The 19,086-nt window shown below is 34.6% G+C and overlaps 1 protein-coding gene across 1 annotated transcript in view; it reads left to right on the forward strand.

Annotated features, from left to right (window-relative positions):
- The window catches only part of CASD1 (CAS1 domain containing 1), a 48,750-nt gene that overhangs the window by 17,314 nt on the left and 12,350 nt on the right, over nucleotides 1-19,086 (forward strand). Inside the window, exons 5-13 of the mRNA XM_026505862.4 lie at nucleotides 486-548; nucleotides 5,292-5,336; nucleotides 5,767-5,890; nucleotides 7,013-7,227; nucleotides 8,995-9,417; nucleotides 10,676-10,765; nucleotides 16,350-16,469; nucleotides 17,455-17,611; nucleotides 18,973-19,052. Of these exons, the coding sequence (XP_026361647.2) occupies nucleotides 486-548; nucleotides 5,292-5,336; nucleotides 5,767-5,890; nucleotides 7,013-7,227; nucleotides 8,995-9,417; nucleotides 10,676-10,765; nucleotides 16,350-16,469; nucleotides 17,455-17,611; nucleotides 18,973-19,052 (1,317 nt within the window). The remainder of the gene's footprint in view (nucleotides 1-485; nucleotides 549-5,291; nucleotides 5,337-5,766; nucleotides 5,891-7,012; nucleotides 7,228-8,994; nucleotides 9,418-10,675; nucleotides 10,766-16,349; nucleotides 16,470-17,454; nucleotides 17,612-18,972; nucleotides 19,053-19,086) is intronic.

Raw genomic sequence — 19,086 nt, forward strand, 5'->3', positions numbered from 1 at the left:
GCTCAGTGGAAGAGTTTTATGAGCATTGTACACAGAACAGTATGTGCAAAGTCCTGGAGAAAAAGGAGCACATAGAGCTTCCTAGGAGCTGAACGAGAACCAAAAGGGTACTTAGCATGAGGGGGAGAGTGGCAGGAGAAAAGCCAGAATGTCTTCGTAGAGGCCAGATCCTGCACTTCGTTAGTAGTTTTAAGGACTTCGGAATTTATTCTGAGGGCTATTAAAAGTCCTCGAAATATGTAAGGAAAAATGTGGCAAGAGCAGACTTAAATTTTGAAAAGGTTACTACAGAGAGTAATTTGAAAGAAAGCGGAAGTGGATACAAGGAGAAGTATCATGAGACCGTTGGGAAACTGAGATGGGAGTGAAGGCGTTGCAGACGAGCGGGGGTGCACGTTCGGTACTCTGTATGACAGGTGCATGTTGATTTTGAATGGCGGATATAAGTTTCTTTGACTTTTTCTTTTCTTATGTTTCTTTTTTAGGATTTTCTGTGGCACCCAGAAGTTAATGGTTCTATGAAACAGTGTATCAAAGTGTGGACCGAGGTCTGCATTTGAAAATATAGGCCTTTCTAGTTTTAAGCAACCAAATTTTAAAATCTCATGAATACACATTGTTTTGCTCCCCCTTACTCACCTGTCCCTTTCCTCTGTACTTTATGCCAACTTTCTTAATAGCGACTAAATTGTGCTGGATTGATGCTGTCACTTTACTGAGAGGAGGGAGTTTTGACCCAGTACCTCTGCTGCCACCACTCTGACCCTACAGCCATTATGCTTATGCCACACTTTGCAGGCAGAGTTTTCTGTTACTGCTGTGGCCCAGTTCATTTAAGCCCAGGTCGTCTTCCTAGCACAACATACATTCTTTTGAGTGTTTTCCCACTTTGTCCTTCAGACTCATGCCCAGGTTCTTCAGGAACCTATTTTTTGTTAAATAGCCTATTTTCTTCCCTTTTTGTTATTACACTTGTGACCCAAAAGTCGAGCCTGGTGTATTTTGGCTCATAACGTTTGGAGATAAATTAGATATAAGGACAAGCATGCTATTAACCTCAAAAACCCCAGAGTCTTCACAAGTCCACTCTGGAATCTCCACAGAAGTCTCCATATAGCTCTTGGTCTGTCCTTTAATTAAACCTGTATTCTTTCCCAGGGGTGTTTGTATTCGGGATGGATAAAGCAACGTTCAATTTTGTTCACCTTGTTTTGCTTAATTACTTGTGCTGCAATGGTATTTTTCTTTGCTTCTTTTCACTTTACATGTTTAGTACTACAACCACTTCATATACCCGATAAGCTTTTGTAGTCAACATTTCTAACTTTGTTTCTTTGACAAAATGTGTTTAAGTTTTCAAAAAACAAAACTTGCAGACAACTTCTAGAATTCAACTTTCTGGTAAATTGCAGTCTCACATAATTGTATTTTGTTTTCGTTGATATGTTTATTGCAAAAGTATAGAATAATGTTACATGTATATTTCAAATTATTTAAACACATGTTTTCTATTTGTGCTAGACCGAAAAGTATATCCCTTAAAGCAGTAGATATTCACAGTTAAATAAATATCAATGTAGTATAATTTATAAGTCCTGCAAAATCACCAAAGACCTTCGTTATTTATAACCTGGATATACATTGCATATCCACCTTTTCAGTTCTTATAGTTTGCTAAAACTAGTTTTTGGAGCATTAGCTTCTGTTGTAAAACTCCATATGACTATTGGGGGAAAGGAAAGATTGAGCTTAGTTAGGGAGATGGCCGTGTCATTACCTAAGATTGATTAGTTGATTGATTTCCTTTATTTTTAAGAGTATGTATGTATGCATGTATTTATGTATTTATTTTTTGGCTGTTTTCATAGTAAGCTGCTAGATCCTAAGAATATAATGATCCATATTTTTATGATTTATATAGTATTGCTAGCTTTATGCTGGGTATTAGGAGTGTGCTAGAAATTAGCCTCAGTCTCAGCCTTCAAAGAGTTTGCAATATCTAGTAGATGGTGACTTTCTGATGAATAGCAATATGATAAAAGGAAGAGTAACTACATAATTGAGCACAAAGGACTATGAAAGCACCATGGATAGAGGCACTTACCATGGGGGTTGGTTAGATACAAGTGAGGGTTTAAGAAAGCTTTACAGAGGAGATAATATTTCCAGAAGAACTGTGGGGTCAGAAAGACACACTTATTAACTGAAATAGTGTTATTGAAGCCTACAGGCATAAAAGCAAAGTTGAATTTAGACAACTCTGCTATGATTCAACAGATATTTATTAATCACCTACCATTTTCTAGTACTAGGCTAAAAACTGGATATCTTGGTTAACATAATAGAGTTCTTCTCCTCAAAGAGCTTCCAGATGAGTGGTAGATATAGTTAATTAAGAAAGTAATGTGACAGGTACCAAAATAGGGGGAAAATAGGGTGCAGGATGATTGCAGAGCCAGGCACTAACTGTAAGTTTTCAAAAAACTAGTTTTCAGATAAAGTGATCTTAAGAGTGAGGGCCGAGGGGTGCCTGGGTGACTCGGTTAAGCATCTGCCTTTGGCTCAGGTCATGATCTCAGGGTCCTAGGATGGAGCCCCACGTCAGGCTCCCTGCTCAGAAGGGAACCTGGTTCTCCTTCTCCCTCTGCCTGCCGCTCCACCTGCTTGAGCTCTCTCTCTCTCTGTCAAATAAATAAAATCTTTTTAAAAAGCTGGGGGGGGGGGTGAAAGCCTGGTGTGAGAAAGGAGGGTCGTTTCACGCACAGGAAATAGTATGTGCAAAGATACTGAAGATAGAGTGTAGTCTATTCAGGGAATTTTTTTTAAGTTTTTTTAATTATTTGAGAGAGCGAGAAAGAGAGAGCACGAGCACGCACAAGCAGGGAGAAGAGGGAGCTAAGCAGGGAGCCAGACTTGTAGCTCTATCCCAGGACTCTGGGATCATGACCTGAGGCCGAAGGCAGACGCCCAACCGACTGAGCCACCCAGGTTCCCCACCTTTTCAGGGAATCTTACCAGCAGTTTTAGTCTGGCTGGAGCTTGAATTCAAAGCTCTCCTTAGTTATGTTCAGTTTTGGCAGTCAATTTCATGTGCCTCATCTGGGGAGAGAGCGGGTAAGAGAGGAAGTAAGCAGATACTAGTTTATGAATAATATCCTAAGCTCTCTTTGGTGTGGTATAGATTCACTTTAAATACTTCATGGTATATTTACTAAAAATAAGGGTATTGGATTGAACTTATCTTGAGGGTAGAGGAGAGCCTCTAAAGGTTTAAACAAGAGAATGATGACATATAGTGGGGTGGTTGTGGGGAAATTAGGCTAACCTGTGAAGAAACCAACAATTTAGATTTAATACTATAGGTGAGTAGTAGTCATTAAGAAGTCTGAGCTACTCAGGTGGATTTGGAGAATATGGGTACAGTGTGAGGTGAAATTTGAAGTTACTTGACTAGAAGACATCGACTAGGCAGCGGGTTTAGAGATTAAAGAGGGCTTATAATGGAGTGATCAAAAAACTTGTGAGAAGGGGCAGTAAAGGGAGTAAGAGGAAAAGCAGAAGGATAATTGTAACATAACACACAGGGGAGGAAAAAGTTTTAAAAAGAAGACAGTCAGAAGTGTCACTTAAGGAACTAGACAGGGTAGAATGAAGCTAACAGAATGTGGCAATCCAGAGTTCTTTAATGGGGAGGTCAAGCCCCAAGTCAAAACGTGATCAATTGAGACATACATGAGAGATGAAAGAAATTGTCATAGCGAGGGCAAAATGCTCTTCCATGTCATCTATGGGTTAACGATGTGAGGGAGAAGGATTTGAGAGTCAGGTGGGGTCGAAGGAACATTTTATGAGGCTAAAGATGATTTAGCATTTTGTAGGTGGGGGAAGGAAAGAGCCTAGAGAATGAAGACAAGATTGATGAGAGTTGGAGATGGATCATTCACGGGTATAGCCCTGGATGTAAAGAGGGAGGCAATAGAAAATAGAGTAAGGATTAGCCATTAAGAGGAATTGGGAGATATTTCTTGACTCTGTTGTTCAAGGAAGATAGACTGGGTGAGGTTGTAAGAATGGAGGAAGGAAGGCTAGAGTACACAAGCCAGATGAATTCTGTTTTCTCTTTGAAGTTTGAGAATTAAATTTTATATTGAAAGTGAGAAGGAAGGCAAGAGGGACCTGTAGAAGGGAGGTAAGATTTGGGATAACCAGTGTGAAGAATGGGAAAGGGAGCCATCTAGAGCTGAGGAAAAGTTCTAGTAAAATAGCAGTGTAAAGAAGCACACTAGACTGGAAATAAGAATATCTAGGAAGGAAATTATTGTTACTCTTCTTCTCTGCTTTCATAGTCTTCTACACTAGCATGTATTACCTTTATGTGAGACAATACCTGTCATTTTTATTTTTATAGATGAGTCAGATTTTTTTCTATTTAAATTTCTTGCTTATTTTTAATTGTTCCTTGTACACATGATTGTAATGTCACGTCTTTGATGTTGTGGAAAGTACACTTCAGGAGTCACAAGACTTAAGCTCTGGCTTTGTCCCTACCAGGCCTCAGGAATACCCTACAAACTTGACTGAGTCTGTGTGCTTAATTTTATAAGATACATATAATGTCTTCTTGCCTATGTCACAATTGGCAAGAATCTATATTAAAATGAACTAATTTAGGAGAACTTAATAAATTACCAAGTGCTATATAGTTGGTAATATTAGGATTAGGACAATTTGCATTTGGTGAGGATTTCTACCAAATTTCTCCTTGGGTTTTTGTTTTTGTTGTTGTTGTTGTTGTTGTTGTTGTTGTTTTTTTTGCACATTGTGGTCTATAATAATTAGTAGTTTATTTTGTTAAATACACATTGGATTTAGCTTTCCCAAAGATGACATTTCTCGTATTTTATCTAACATTTACACCATGTACCCTATAGGCTTCCACGAATATTTTTTTAATTTGCTGCCGTAATATATTAGAGCTTTACTCTAAACAGTTTACTCAGAATTCAGAATAATATTAGGCCATATTAGATTTTAGTGATTTGTTTTGTTTTAAGAACATCAAAGAATTAAACATACCAGCTTCTTGCCATCCTGTTAACCACATAACCATGTACGGTTTTAGGCATTGGATGTTCCATCTTGTTGTATAACAAGAGTCCAGTAAGGAACTCTAGAAAATTAAAATCCATTTAGAAGGAAAAGCTTAAATTTAAGGCAAAAAGTAAGTGATGTTACTTATATTAATTCCCTTAACTGGATAGAACACTATTATAAAGATTTTCTTTCTTTAGGATTCTGTTACAAAGCCCCATGTGATTGTAGCAGGAGCTGCCACAGTAAGTTATTATCTATGTTCTTACATAATGATTTTTGTTTCATACTTAAGGACATGCTAAGAAAAAGTTAACTTCTGTTAAATAGAATTCTTGATTGTACTTATATTTCAATTCCCATTTCTGTTATAATTAATGAGGCTGATGAATTTTCATGAAAAAATCTGAGTGAACTTCGTAAACTTGGTGTTAAATGTCAATATTATTTTATATCTAAAATTACATTCTTCTTGAATGTTATACCTTGAGTGTCTAATTTTATATCAGCTTTTTCTAATTGCCTTCATAGATTTCAAGAAATACTTTGACCAAATTTTATTGTAATGTTGAATAAAAATGGAGTTACCTTAAAATAATAACTTCTGTTACAATAGAGCAAATTATAATTTTTCTGTGATAAATACTGAATTAATGCTTAATTTTTACTTCTTAGTGGTCTATCAAGATTCACAATGGCAGCAATGAAGCGCTTTTGCAATATAAAATGAACATTAGCTCCATAGCACCACTTTTAGAAAAACTGGCAAAGACTAGTGATGTTTATTGGGTCTTACAAGGTAAGGAATGAGTAATGAACAAATGGCATTTTGTATATTTTTTGAGGCATGGGTTTTTATTGTCTTCTGTTTCAAGAAGCAAAATTACTCCTTTATAAGAATAAATCTTGAAATAAGATTTGTAAAATTAGAATAATTTGAGTTATTTGCTTTCCTTTTTTGAACCTAAGGAACAGACTAATAGATATAATAAGTAAAAATAAATCATAAATAAACAAAAATATCCTTCAAGGAGCCTCCGCATATAAAGTGACTGTAGAATATAACAAAGAGAATAAGTTCTCAAAGGCAAATGAGATGTTTAACTCTGATTTTGTTTCTTGCAAAGTATATTTATTATAATTGGAAAATACAGAAGAAATTATTAAGTCTGTTTCATAATATTAGACTCATTGGAAGTAAATGTACTTTGGAATTGACAGAATATATTTAAATCATACCATCTAGTTTATACTTGGTAATGAAATTCTTTAAGAAAAGTTGACATTAGATCAAGTCGTTTCAGGAGTTTATTGAATGTCCATTATTTAATGCCTAGCATAATATGAAATTGCCTTGGATATTTTAGCAATTCAACTTGCTTGTCAGAAATTCTTATGATTATTTCCAAATTGAATGTCAAGTTGAGTGGAACAACAAGGGTGGTGATAATCTGTTCTGCAATCAATATTATTTATGGACTCATTGTTAACCTTTCTCTTACTAAAATGAGAAAAATTTATTTATGGTAAGTGATAAGGGACCTTGGTCCTCAATAATATTACTTCCTAATTGTGTCAATAAAGCAATGACAGGAGAAAAAAAAAAAAAGATTGACTGCTACTCTTAATTAGGCAGTCTTCCCCAATCCAGTTTTAAATTCCCATTGCCCAGTAGAACTCAGCATCCCCAAATATTAAACTCTTAAGACATGCTAGAACATAAAATTGTTTCCTGAAGGCTGTGTACATAAGAGAAAAAAGGGATAAAAGTTCTTTAAATTTGAAGGAGCTACTGATTGATTGAAAACATCTGAACTTTAACAACAAAATATGAAATGCAGTCAACTAACTTGCATGATCACAATTTCTACCAATAGGGATTTTTTAAATGTGTTTTCAAAAATATGTGTTTCATGTGCAGATCCTGTGTATGAAGATCTATTAAGTGAAAATAGGAAAATGATCACTAATGAGAAAATAGATGCCTACAATGAAGCTGCAGTCAGTATTTTGAATAGTAGCACCAGAAATTCTAAATCAAATGTTAAAATGTTCAGTGTTTCCAAATTAATTGCTCAAGAAACCATCATGGAATCATTGGATGGCTTACATCTCCCTGAATCAAGCAGAGAAACTGTAAGAATTCTTGTATCTGTCAGAAGATAGAAACTATAATATCTTATTGGTTATAGCTGTACATCACTATAATATGGTAACAAATAATTTATTTTATTTCAATCTTAATTACTTGTAGTTATTCCATCTAAACATATATCCACACATAATTTTGCTTTCCATCACCTTGCTGAATACATTAGTGAGAGTTTTAGTAAAAAGGGGAAGAAGTTATGCTAGGGAGGAAACGAAGCTTCATTTATTGAGTGCTAGTCACTCTTAATATACCTTATCTCCTAAGAAGCTTATAAGGTCTCAGCACGCTCATGTTTAAAACTATTACTTTATGTTCGCTTTGCCTTAAACCTTAAATTTATAAGATTAAGCTTCTGTGAAGAGCACATTTTTAAAATATGTAGAACCATTTTTATTTCCTTACAGTTCTTAAACCCTAAGTATTATTCAAGGTATGTAGTAGTTACTGAACAAATCCAGATTGACGGATGGAAAGGGATTTCAGGTTAAATAAGAAAGAGAACTGCATAATTGTAAATTTTCACACACAGTACAACAGATACTGTTATTGTTTTATCACAAAGCAGAATCTTCGTGAGGATCACATAACCGCTTTGAGTATTCAATAAAAGGCAATGATTCTGTTCCTGTCTTGCAGAAAAATATGTGTTTGCATATATACACACATGATTCTCCATATACTTTAAGGGGCTTTGTGGACCCCCTAGAACTGGTTAAGAACCTTAGGTTGGAGTTTGTAGGCTAGTATCATCAAGAGTGCCAGGTAAAGAACTTCGTGAAGTCACAGGGCTAAAAGGAAGAGATTTTTTAAATAGTTGAGTCTTTTTGAACGCTTATGCATAAAAAATATAATCATTTTAGAGTTCCAAAATTGCCTAAACTATAAAATTTTTATAAAACTAGATTTGACTGAACTTTCAACTAGACAGAATATTGGCAGCTTGTCTAGAAGATTTTTATTATAATGAAACCATGTTGAAGATTCCACATTTTTATTTAACATTAGAAATCTTAAAACATTAGAATCCTAAGTGGTCCGTAAACTGTAAACCAAATGAAAAGCAAATTACAAATATTGTTAGCTACGAATTAGTGATTTTTTTAGTGCCAGTAATTTTACATCTTTTTTGTATATCTAAAGACTGGGACTCTATCTTAAGTATCCTGGTATCTTCTGTATTGAAAGTCTGCTAATTAAAATTCTTTGGGCTTTGACATCTGTCAGTATTTTTTTCACCAAGGTCATGGCCCATTAGCAGCCATGAAATGGGTATTTCTCTTTTTAAAAGAATAGAATAGTAAGGAGGGCACGTATTGCATGGTGCACTGGGTGTTAAACGCAACTAATGAATCATTGAACTTTACATCAGAAACCAGGGATGTACTGTATGGTGACTAACATAATACAATAAAAAAACATTAAAAAAAATAATAAAAGAATAGAATAGAAAAATGTCAAAGTGCGTTCCAAATAGTAAGGAGAGGTATTTTTTCCTATATATGTGTTCTGGGTCACATTATTAGATGAATCTTTCATTTTGGATCATAGTCCAAGAAGTTTGAAAAACCCTGAACTGGGTGTTACAGCTTGAAGGAATACCATTATTTGCATGAGTGTTTGGGAAGTGGTAGCAAAAGGTACAAAGGCATTTTGGTTTCAGTGCTGAAAAGTCAGTAGTATTCACAAGAGAAAATCTAATGCGAGATATATCACTGACAAGATAATAACCAAATAACTTGATTTGTTCACAGAGTGCAATGATTCTTATGAACGTGTATTGCAATAAGATTTTGAAGCCTGTAGATGGTTCCTGTTGTCAACCTCGGCCTCCTCTTACTCTCATACAGAAGCTAGCTGCTTGTTTTTTCACTTTATCTATTATCGGATATTTAATTTTTTATATAATCCATCGTAATGCTCACCGGAAGAATAAGCCATGTACTGATTTGGAAAGTGGAGAGGAAAAGAAAAATATTATCAATACCCCTGTGTCTCCGTTAGAAATACTTTTACAGTCTTTCTGCAAACTTGGCCTAATAATGGCTTACTTCTATATGTGTGACCGTGCAAATCTATTTATGAAGGAAAACAAATTTTATACACATTCAACTTTCTTTATTCCAATTATCTACATCTTGGTTTTGGGAGTATTTTACAATGAAAATACTAAGGAGGTAAGAGTCATTTTCTTTTTAGCTAATGTTATCCTTTTTGTCTCATTATAAACTCTGGATTAAATAAATAATATCATTTATCATGCCAGAATATTCAAACATGTATATAGAAGACAAAGGGATATTGTAGTTGTTCTTTGCCTCATGGACTGTTAACAGTTGCTTTTTCGAAACAGTTTGGAAAAAGTTCAGAGAGTCACATGAAGGTTGTTGAAAAGTCGGTAAATAACGATCTGTGAAAAAGGTGTCGTAACTTAGTGTTATTTTGCCTGTTTGGGGATGGAGAAAATGGAGGTGCTCCCAATTGTATAATGGTCTGCAAACATGAGATACTATTATCTTATATCAAGTAAAAAAAAAGTAACTGAAAAAAAATATATATATATATTTTTAAAGATTTTATTTATTTATTTGGCAGAGAGAGACAGCCAGCGAGAGAGGGAACACAAGCAGGGGGAGTGGGAGAGGAAGAAGCAGGCTCCCAGAGGAGGAGCCTGATGTGGGGCTCCATCCCAGAGCACCGGGATCACGCCCTGAGCCGAAGGCAGACGCTTAACGCCTGCGCCACCCAGGCGCCCCTGAAAAATATATTAACAAATGCCTATATGCACAAACATTTTATATTTTTGTATTTATACAGGCAGACATGTATACACACAAATTCGAATATACAGAATAACGTGGGCACTGCTTACAATATTCTGAATTTCCTATTTTAGAATCATTGTAATTGCTTAGAGTATTAGTGCAACTTCTTTATAAGGAATGATTTAGTTGAATTAATAAACTCTGTTGTAAGAAATAACTCTCATACGAGGATGACTAATCAGTTTTTTCATCTCCAGTGAGAATATCCTTGGGAAAATAAACCATAATAATAGATCCTTTTTTCACAATGAAGTGTAAGAGAACTTAAGGTCTTTTCTAGCTGAAACTCTTAAGATTTTTTTTTTAAAGAAAATTATAAAGTGCCATTTTTTAGCTTTACAAACATATCTGTCACAGTATAAATGTAATCTTAATATAAAACCATGAGTAGCAACTCAAATATTTAAAATCTCTTTGTTTATATTAATTTTCAAATTCATATTGTATTTTAAATAGTTTTATTGTATCTTTTATCAAATCAAATGCCAATCTTTGTTTTTCCCCCCAAGGTTCTTTTGACAGAAGCATTAGCTTTATATCCTATAAGAAAAATTTACTTAATAATATCTTCATAATGAATTTTAAAACAGACTTTGGTTCTTTTCCACAGACTAAGGTGTTAAATAGAGAACAAACAGATGAATGGAAAGGCTGGATGCAACTTGTGATTCTGATTTATCATATCTCTGGAGCAAGTACAGTAAGTATTTTGAGTTTACATTGAGAAGACATAGGAAACGGTGGGACTATACTGTTTCTTTCAGGGCATCACCTCTTTTGGGTTTTATATTCACCATTTAGAGACCCATTTTATTTCCCACCCAAACTATGCCTTCCCATTCTTCTCCTAACACCTGACTCTTTGAGAAGGTATAGTTTTAAGGCAATAATTTGTTTGTAATACTTGGCCTTAATTTTAATCTAGTAGAAACAGCTGATAACCTAAGGCTATTATTTCCTGCCACCCTGCTGAATAGCTAATTAAACTTGGGAAGAAACTGTGTGGATGCAAAGGACTTCAAATAGGCAAGTTACTATCAAAAGAAATCAGGTTAGATGATTATATTTATATTCTACCTTTACTTGTATTTTAGGAAGTTTGGCTAACTGTTTTTACTCCTTTAAAGTTTAAAAACCTTAGAACTCTTTTGCCCCAGTATTCCAAGAACTCAGGTCCTAATGGACCACCATTGTAGCATTGATGAGCCTTACTTCCTAAGTATTACCTCCTCCATGAGCTGGAGGACCCTTTCTTTGCTCACCTAGTGCTTCTGTACCTGGACGAAATCATTTTTTCCTTCTCCCTAGGTGTCTTAAAAGACAGGATTCTCATGGTCTCGGAATACCCTGGATTTATCAGGGGTAGAAAAATGTATTCCAAGTTGTAACATTCCAGCCTACATTGCAGTTAAAATAAGCTTTTGAGGGTGAACCCAGGTATCTAATAACCACTTTTCACACAAGTTTTATAGTGAAGATACAAACTAATTACTATAAAATATGTTTTGAAAATTTAAGAAACTCATAATTATGGAACTGCCAAACTGTTTTTTGTTGCTGACATAAACTACACCTCTGTAAATAGTATTTGAATCAGTGATAAATTGAGATAAGAGGGGGAGTGTTGTCCAGATAGAAATATTTTGAAATTTCCATAGCAGCAGTTAAGAAGGTAAATAATACTGAAGTTTTTTTCTCTAACAATTTTTCTCTAACAGGTATCTCTAAAAATTTGAAAATAATATTCTTCATTCTTTTCATTATTTTCAAAAATTGTCAGTGATCTTATGGAAGGTTTGTTTGAAGGGCAAAAGGTAAAAGAATGCAGTATAATTTATACTGAAATTGTATGGCTCCAATATGTGTATTTGTGGCGGCAGTGAAATTCCCGTGACACTGCAGCTGAGGGGGACCTGGCGTGTTCAGGTGTTTGCAGAAGACCCCAGACAGTGGAAGAGATCCGAGGCAAGGCTAGAGGAGGCTAGTAAGATTTAGCTTATAAGCCCAGTTCAGAATTTGGAGGATGTATTTGTCAGATTCTCTAAAAAGTAAGTAAAGATGAATATTGAATCCTAGAAATATCTCTGACATAAGAATAAAGATTAGATTAATTTGAGAGGGAAGAAAGGCTTTGTTTTAAGAAAATGCCACTTAGAGACATAATTAATTGCGGACATATTAAAGGGTGATACTCCTATTAAAAAAAATCAGATAGAAAGAATTAATGGCAGATTAAGTTCCTCAATTCAGTGATTCCAGAAAGAATTTGGATCATAAAAGAATGAAGGCAATTTGGCATTCTATTATAATCATTTGCCAAGCTAGCATTCTAATTCTAATATATCTTAGACTACATCCCAATATATCCTAAATTACAATTTTTAAAAATCCGTGTTCTGGAAGGACATACTTTTCATTAACAGACCATTTGTTATGATTAATTAACATATTCCTGTTCTTTTATATAATAGGATTTTGTGGTTAAAAATTACCTGTATCTACATTGGCAAAGCATTATTAGCATGGGTTAGAACGTATTTTGGGACTTGATTCTTGGATATTTGAGGGATTACCCTCATTAAAAACTCTTTTTAACTGTCACGGTTATTTTAATTACCTAATCTTAATGTTTTTTATTTTGCGTAAAATATGTCAAACTTTAGTTGTGCCATGTTTCTATACTAAAATAGAAACCATAAAAAAATACAGAGAATTATTAAAATAATCCAGATGGTCTGGCAGATTGCAGTTGTTGGTATAAACACTCCTTTAAAGCATAATTTATAGGAAATATGGATAAAATACTGTGAATTTAAATACGGAGAGTACAGCACGTTAGGTTTATACAGTAGATGATTTTTTTTTTTTAAAGATTTTATTTATTTATTCGACAGAGATAGAGACAGCCAGTGAGAGAGGGAACACAAGCAGGGGGAGTGGGAGAGGAAGAAGCAGGCTCATAGCAGGAGAGCCTGACGTGGGGCTCGATCCCAGAACGCCGGGATCACGGCCTGAGCCGAAGGCAGACGCTCAACCGCTGTGCCACCCAGGCGCCCCTATACAGTAGATGATTTTGTCTTGCACTGCAGGTTTTTTTCTTTTGGGAGTTTATAAGCAACTTTCATGAAAGAATCTGAATAAAAGATCTTGAGGGAAAATTTGTGGGACTAGAAAAAGAACAGAATCAGAAGCTAGCTAGCTATTAATTATAATGCAGTTGGAATTCCAAATATATTTAATACTAAAATTTTGTTGTAATACTTGACTCATGAAAGATAAAAAGAAAATAATTTGGATTAAAGGAGAATAAAGAGAAATGACAACCAAGTGCAATGCATGATCCTTGACTCCAGATTGCGAAAAGAAAATCTTTTAAAACCGTGAAGGGTGTTACCGGGACAATCAGGGATATTTGAATACAGATTTACAATAGATACTGTTGTATTCATATTAAATCTTGGGTATGATAATGATAATATGGTCATGTAAGAAACTATTCTTTCTTCTTAGAAGATACTTGCTAAAATATTTAGGGATGATGTCATGTAGTCTTTCTTTAAACATTCTTTAAAATGGGTCAGCATGGTTTATGGGTGTGCATTGTACTATTGCAATTTTTCTGTTGGCTTAAAGTATGTTAAAATAAAAACTTGGGAGAAGTATTACATGAAATTTGTAATAATGCAACTTTGCCAGGTATTTGGCAGATTATTGTGATGGTGCTTAATTTAATTTAAATGAATAGTATTTACTATTTAAATGTAATAACTAAGTCTTGACTCTGTAGGCCCAGCCCCAGTCTTGAGGGGATTTCAAAGCACGTTTTATGGACAGTGGTTGAAGTAACTGGGAATAGTTAGCCTAGGTTGGACAGCCGTTTTCAGATACTTATAGAACAATCAGATAGAAGAGTGATTAAGTGTGTACAAATGGCTCTAGAGCTAGACTGTCCATTATGGAAGCCACTAGCCACATGTGGCTGTTGAGTACTTGAAATATAGCTGCCTGGAATTGAGATGTTCTGTGAACATGAAAGACATACCACTTAAGTATGATTCATTGTGATAAATGCATAGTAAGTTCAAAAACTTAGTATAAAATATAAAATATCTTATTACATGATTATTACATGTTGAAATGATAATATTTTGAATGTATTAAGTTAAATACGTTGTATTTGTTAAAATTAGTTTCACTTGATTCTTTTAACTTTTCAAATATTCTGATAGCCATATTAAAACTGTATTATGTGGCTCGCATTTTATTTCAATTGCATAGCACTGTTCTAGAGGGCTGAAGTTGGTAGCTTTTATGCAGAGGTATATCTTTTCTTGAAAAGGAAATTTATGGTAGTAAATGATCATCTGAAAATGGAATGGATTGCCTTGGGAATTTGTATGTTTTCTGCTATTAAAAAAGTGTTCAAGGGGGCACCTGGGTGGCTCAGTTGGTTAAGCATCCCACTCTTGATTTCGGCTCAGGTCATGATCTCAGGGTTGTGAGATCAAGCCTCCTGTAGGGCTCTGCGTTGGGTCGTGGAACCTCCTGAAGATTCTTTCTCTCCTTCTCCCTCTGCTCCACCCTTCCCCACCCTCTAAAAAAAAAAAAAAAGGTGTTCAGATACTTGAAAGGAATATTTTAGAGTACTCTCAAGAATAAGGTAACAGGCTTAGATTAGATAAATCCTGAGGTTATTTTAAGATGACATTTGCTACCTTCATTATCACTATGATTCTAGTGTGTTACACCTTCATTTGAAAATTTGATTTAATGATGAGATAAGAAATTTTAAAAGAACTAATGATGAAGGGCAATAAATAAAAACTATGATGTATGGATTGTGAGTGCTTTAAGAACGCTGAGGAAGGAAAAATGACTTTCATCTGAGAGTAAAGATAGGAAATTTTGAACAGGGCTCTGAAGAATAGGATTTGAATAAGCAAAATTAGGTCACAAGAAGAACATTCCTGGGTAGAATAAACAGATAAACAAAAGGAAGGTGACGGAGAGGAACAAGAAGGACCAGTATGGGACACAGAGAATCTTAACAGTTTGGCTAGAATGGAGGCGGTATTAAGGAATTTATGACCTATTATATATTCAGGGGGGTTTGCCTTCTCAGAAAAAAAAAAAGATATGTTCAAGGGTGTGTTCAAGGATATATACAAAAGATGCATACGTTCAAGGACTTATAAAATCTCTTTAGGGTGTCTACTTAATTATTTTTTCCTACAAAGTATCACTTGGGGAAGACACATGAACCTGAAGTGGCCATAAGCAGCGTCAGTGCTGGATAATTACAGAGGTGATCAGATGAGTCTATAAAATAGAAGCCAAAAAATTTTTACATAGATTTAGTAATTATCCCTGAAAGAATGGTCTTATAATTGCAAGGGTTGGATGTCACTGAATAGGCTTTTAAAAATCATTTTTAAAAAACAGAGTACTAGTTGTGTTGTGGAGATCATGAATATACTTGGACCAGTGGCTGATGGACAGGGTGAATGACAGTGTTGTAGGGTTATGAGAATTAGGACTTATAAATGAGATGATATTTCCAGTGATTCCCATAAAATATAGATCAGATATGTGTTACATTTCATTTAACTTAGAAGTGAAACTAGGCTGCTCTGAAAAACCATCGTAAATGATTCTAAGGGTCTTGGTCATGATGAAACATTGATGTGGAAGTGTAAAAATTATTTTATAAATTAGGAGTGGGAGGAAACAATATTTCTAAATTATGTTTGCATATGTTTTTTAATATATATTTGTTGCTAAATAAATATTGTAAGTAGTTATATGACAGTTTACAAATCTAAAGTCTATGTATTTGAGGGGGCCAAAAATGTGGGATTTTGTTTTGTTTTTTATCTTCTCATTGGTCAAATGTGAAATCTACAGTTACCTTGTACTCAGCATATCTGGTGATTAATAATTATGGACATCATATCTTTAATTCCAAGTGGAGGAAATGTACAGTGTTTCACATTTATTAACTCCTACATTCCTCATAAGAACCTTCTTGTTTTGCAGTTTGGAAAACTCACTTAAAGTCACGTAGCTAGTAAGTGGCAGAACCAGAATTTGAATGAGGTCTGATTCCAAAAATCTACATTTTTTTTAAACTCTTGCTATGTTGCCTAAGTTTTAAAAATAAATCTTTTTATTGAGCTCATGCCAACTGGTAACAATGATCCTTTGTCTTGACTAAACGTATTGGTTATGATAATTCAAAGTATAGCTAGTGCCAACATATTTCACCTATCTATTTTTGTCAACAGTTTTTGCCTGTGTACATGCACATCCGGGTTCTGGTTGCTGCATACCTATTTCAGACAGGGTACGGGCATTTCTCATACTTTTGGATCAAAGGGGACTTTGGAATTCATAGAGTCTGTCAGGTAGGAACGTATTCGGTTCTTTTCTTTTTCTTTCATTATGGCGTGAAAATATAAATATGGTCATTATAAGGACGCGGATAATTTGAATTTATGAAATTACACTTTAAAGTTGTGTTATTTCTGTGTTCTGTGGTTAATAATTCAAGATAAATAATTTATTACTGAGGGAAGGGAAAATGTAATTTAGATGAGTGTCTAATAAAAGCACTAGTACACAAGGGACAGCATTGCTAATTCAGCTCGGTTTTGTACAGGAAATGTACAGTTACCTGGGATTATTATAATATGTTTTCTTTAAGAAGAGGATTAATATTTATTAAGTTGCTGCCTTGTGCTGGGCACTTTCTGAATATTATTTTATTTATCCCTCATTACAACCCAGAGTTGTGATTTTCATGTTTACAGAAAGGACACTGAGGCTCAGAGAGGTTAAATAATTTGCCTACGGTCACATAGTAAGGGGTACAGCTCTAATAGCAATCTGCTCAAATTCTCCGTTCTTTGAATGACATCACACTGTCTGAAATGACTGTTACAGGGGTCCCAAAGACACTTTTTAATTTGAGTAATATTATTTTGTATCTATGACAACTCTCAATTTAATCGTAAATGGGGTAAATCAACATCAAACAGAGATGAAATGGACACCCTTTCGTTGAGGTAATCTAATCTCTGCTTATAAACTGTAGCCCTAGGAAGGAGGCTTATGATTCTTCCCCTGCATTTAACAAGATGGCAGTTGTAGCCAGAGGACAGCTCAGCCTGGTGCTTTGCTTGGATTTAGTTAATATAATGATGCATAAATATTTTATATTCAACTCTTTACAGTGATTGTAGAACGAATGTAATTTGAAGGATTAGTAAAATGTACTTGTACAGTTATTACTTTAGACTTAAATAAATGTTTATACTCTGTCAGCGAGAATCTGTCTTTGCTCTTCTTGCATACCTGGAATGAAAACCATTTTCTTCTCCTTTTTAATAGGTCCTATTTCGTCTCAATTTCCTGGTAGTGGTGTTATGTATAGTGATGGATCGGCCTTATCAATTCTATTATTTTGTTCCCTTGGTTACCGTATGGTTCATGGTCATATATGTTACTTTAGCCCTATGGCCACAGATAATCCAAAAAAAAGCAAATGGTAAATATACTCTCTTACTGCTAATAAATATATTCTTTTAATGTACTAAATTTCTTTTTAGTTGTTAAAGGCTATTTTTGACACTTGAAACTTTGTTCTTAAACTATGTTCCTAAAATGTCACAGCTAAACTAATTCAAGTGATATATAACAGGGCCAATTAATAAGTGGCATGTATATTGTATGTGTCTGTTCTTTTTTTTTTAATCTAAATTTTTCAAAGTCATTTTACATATCAGCTAATGCAACAGTCTTCAGACTGTCTTGTACAGAGCCAGAGTGAAGAGCGCTAGAAGAGAGAAGAGTGAGCCAAATAGGGCTCCGGGCCCCTACATCCTTCTCCAGTCTTTGGCAGCTCTGCTTTATTTGCTTTTTTGCCTATATTGAGAATTTTGGATAAGCATTCATTTGCAAAAAGGCTTTTTGTGTTAGCCAGGTTTAAAGAGCACTAATATAATTTATCGTCTAGACAACCCTTAACACAGTTATTCTCAACCTGTTGTACATACAAGGAGACCTAAGTGCCCAGAAGGTCGTCACCTTCAAACTCCACACAGCCAGTTACTGATAATGTTCAGAGTGAGACCGTGCTCATTTATCTTAATGCTTCTTACCCTCAAGATCAGATCACTGAAATAAAAGCTTCCCTCTTTCAGAAACATTAAAAGTTGTTGTTTTTAATAATTTTTAACTCTTTCAACCAAATACTGTGTATCAGAAATATTTTCCACTGACTCCCATTATAATGTCGAATAACTTTTTCAGGTAAGAGTTGAATTCCAGCCTTTCATCAAGCCCATGAATGTCTTTAAACAGCCTCTGTAGCTTAATCCCGTGACACAAACCTAGCATATTAATCAGATGAAATCAATATATATAAACTGTGAGCACATAACTTAAAATACGCATATGTTAAAATACATCTTAAAGTTAAACCCTGCTCCATGAGGGAGTTCGTAAGTTCTCTCCTTGGAACTCTAACGTTTCAGCAGTATTACCTAAGCTATATTCAACATGAATGTTAGAATTATATTGAATATATTGTTCCAAATATTGTTGTGCCTTTGAATAATAAATAGGTATAGTTGAATGCAGGAGGTTTTTTCAGATATATTTATAGTAGATGAACAGGAGATACAGAGGGTGTCAGGCGTAGGCTGTGGCCTTTTCCCTTGCGAGGATGTGCTTCTTTTCCTTTTTGCCCTTCTTACAATTTATACCACTTACATATAATGTATCCTGTGGGCAGCCTTTAATTATTTTAAGAACTATGCCGGGTGTTAATATGTTAAACAGATATGATTAATATGTTTTCTCATGGAAATTTATACCTCTTAGTAAATTAAATATTTTCTCTCTTAGGAAATTGTTTCTGGCATTTTGGCTTACTGTTGAAACTAGCCTTCTTGCTGTTCTGTATATGTTTTTTGGCATATTCTCAGGTTTGTACAGTTTTTTCAGTTTATATTTTGTTCT

This window comes from Ursus arctos, unplaced genomic scaffold, assembly GCF_023065955.2.
Source record: "Ursus arctos isolate Adak ecotype North America unplaced genomic scaffold, UrsArc2.0 scaffold_3, whole genome shotgun sequence".
Classification (NCBI taxonomy): Eukaryota; Metazoa; Chordata; class Mammalia; order Carnivora; family Ursidae; genus Ursus; species Ursus arctos.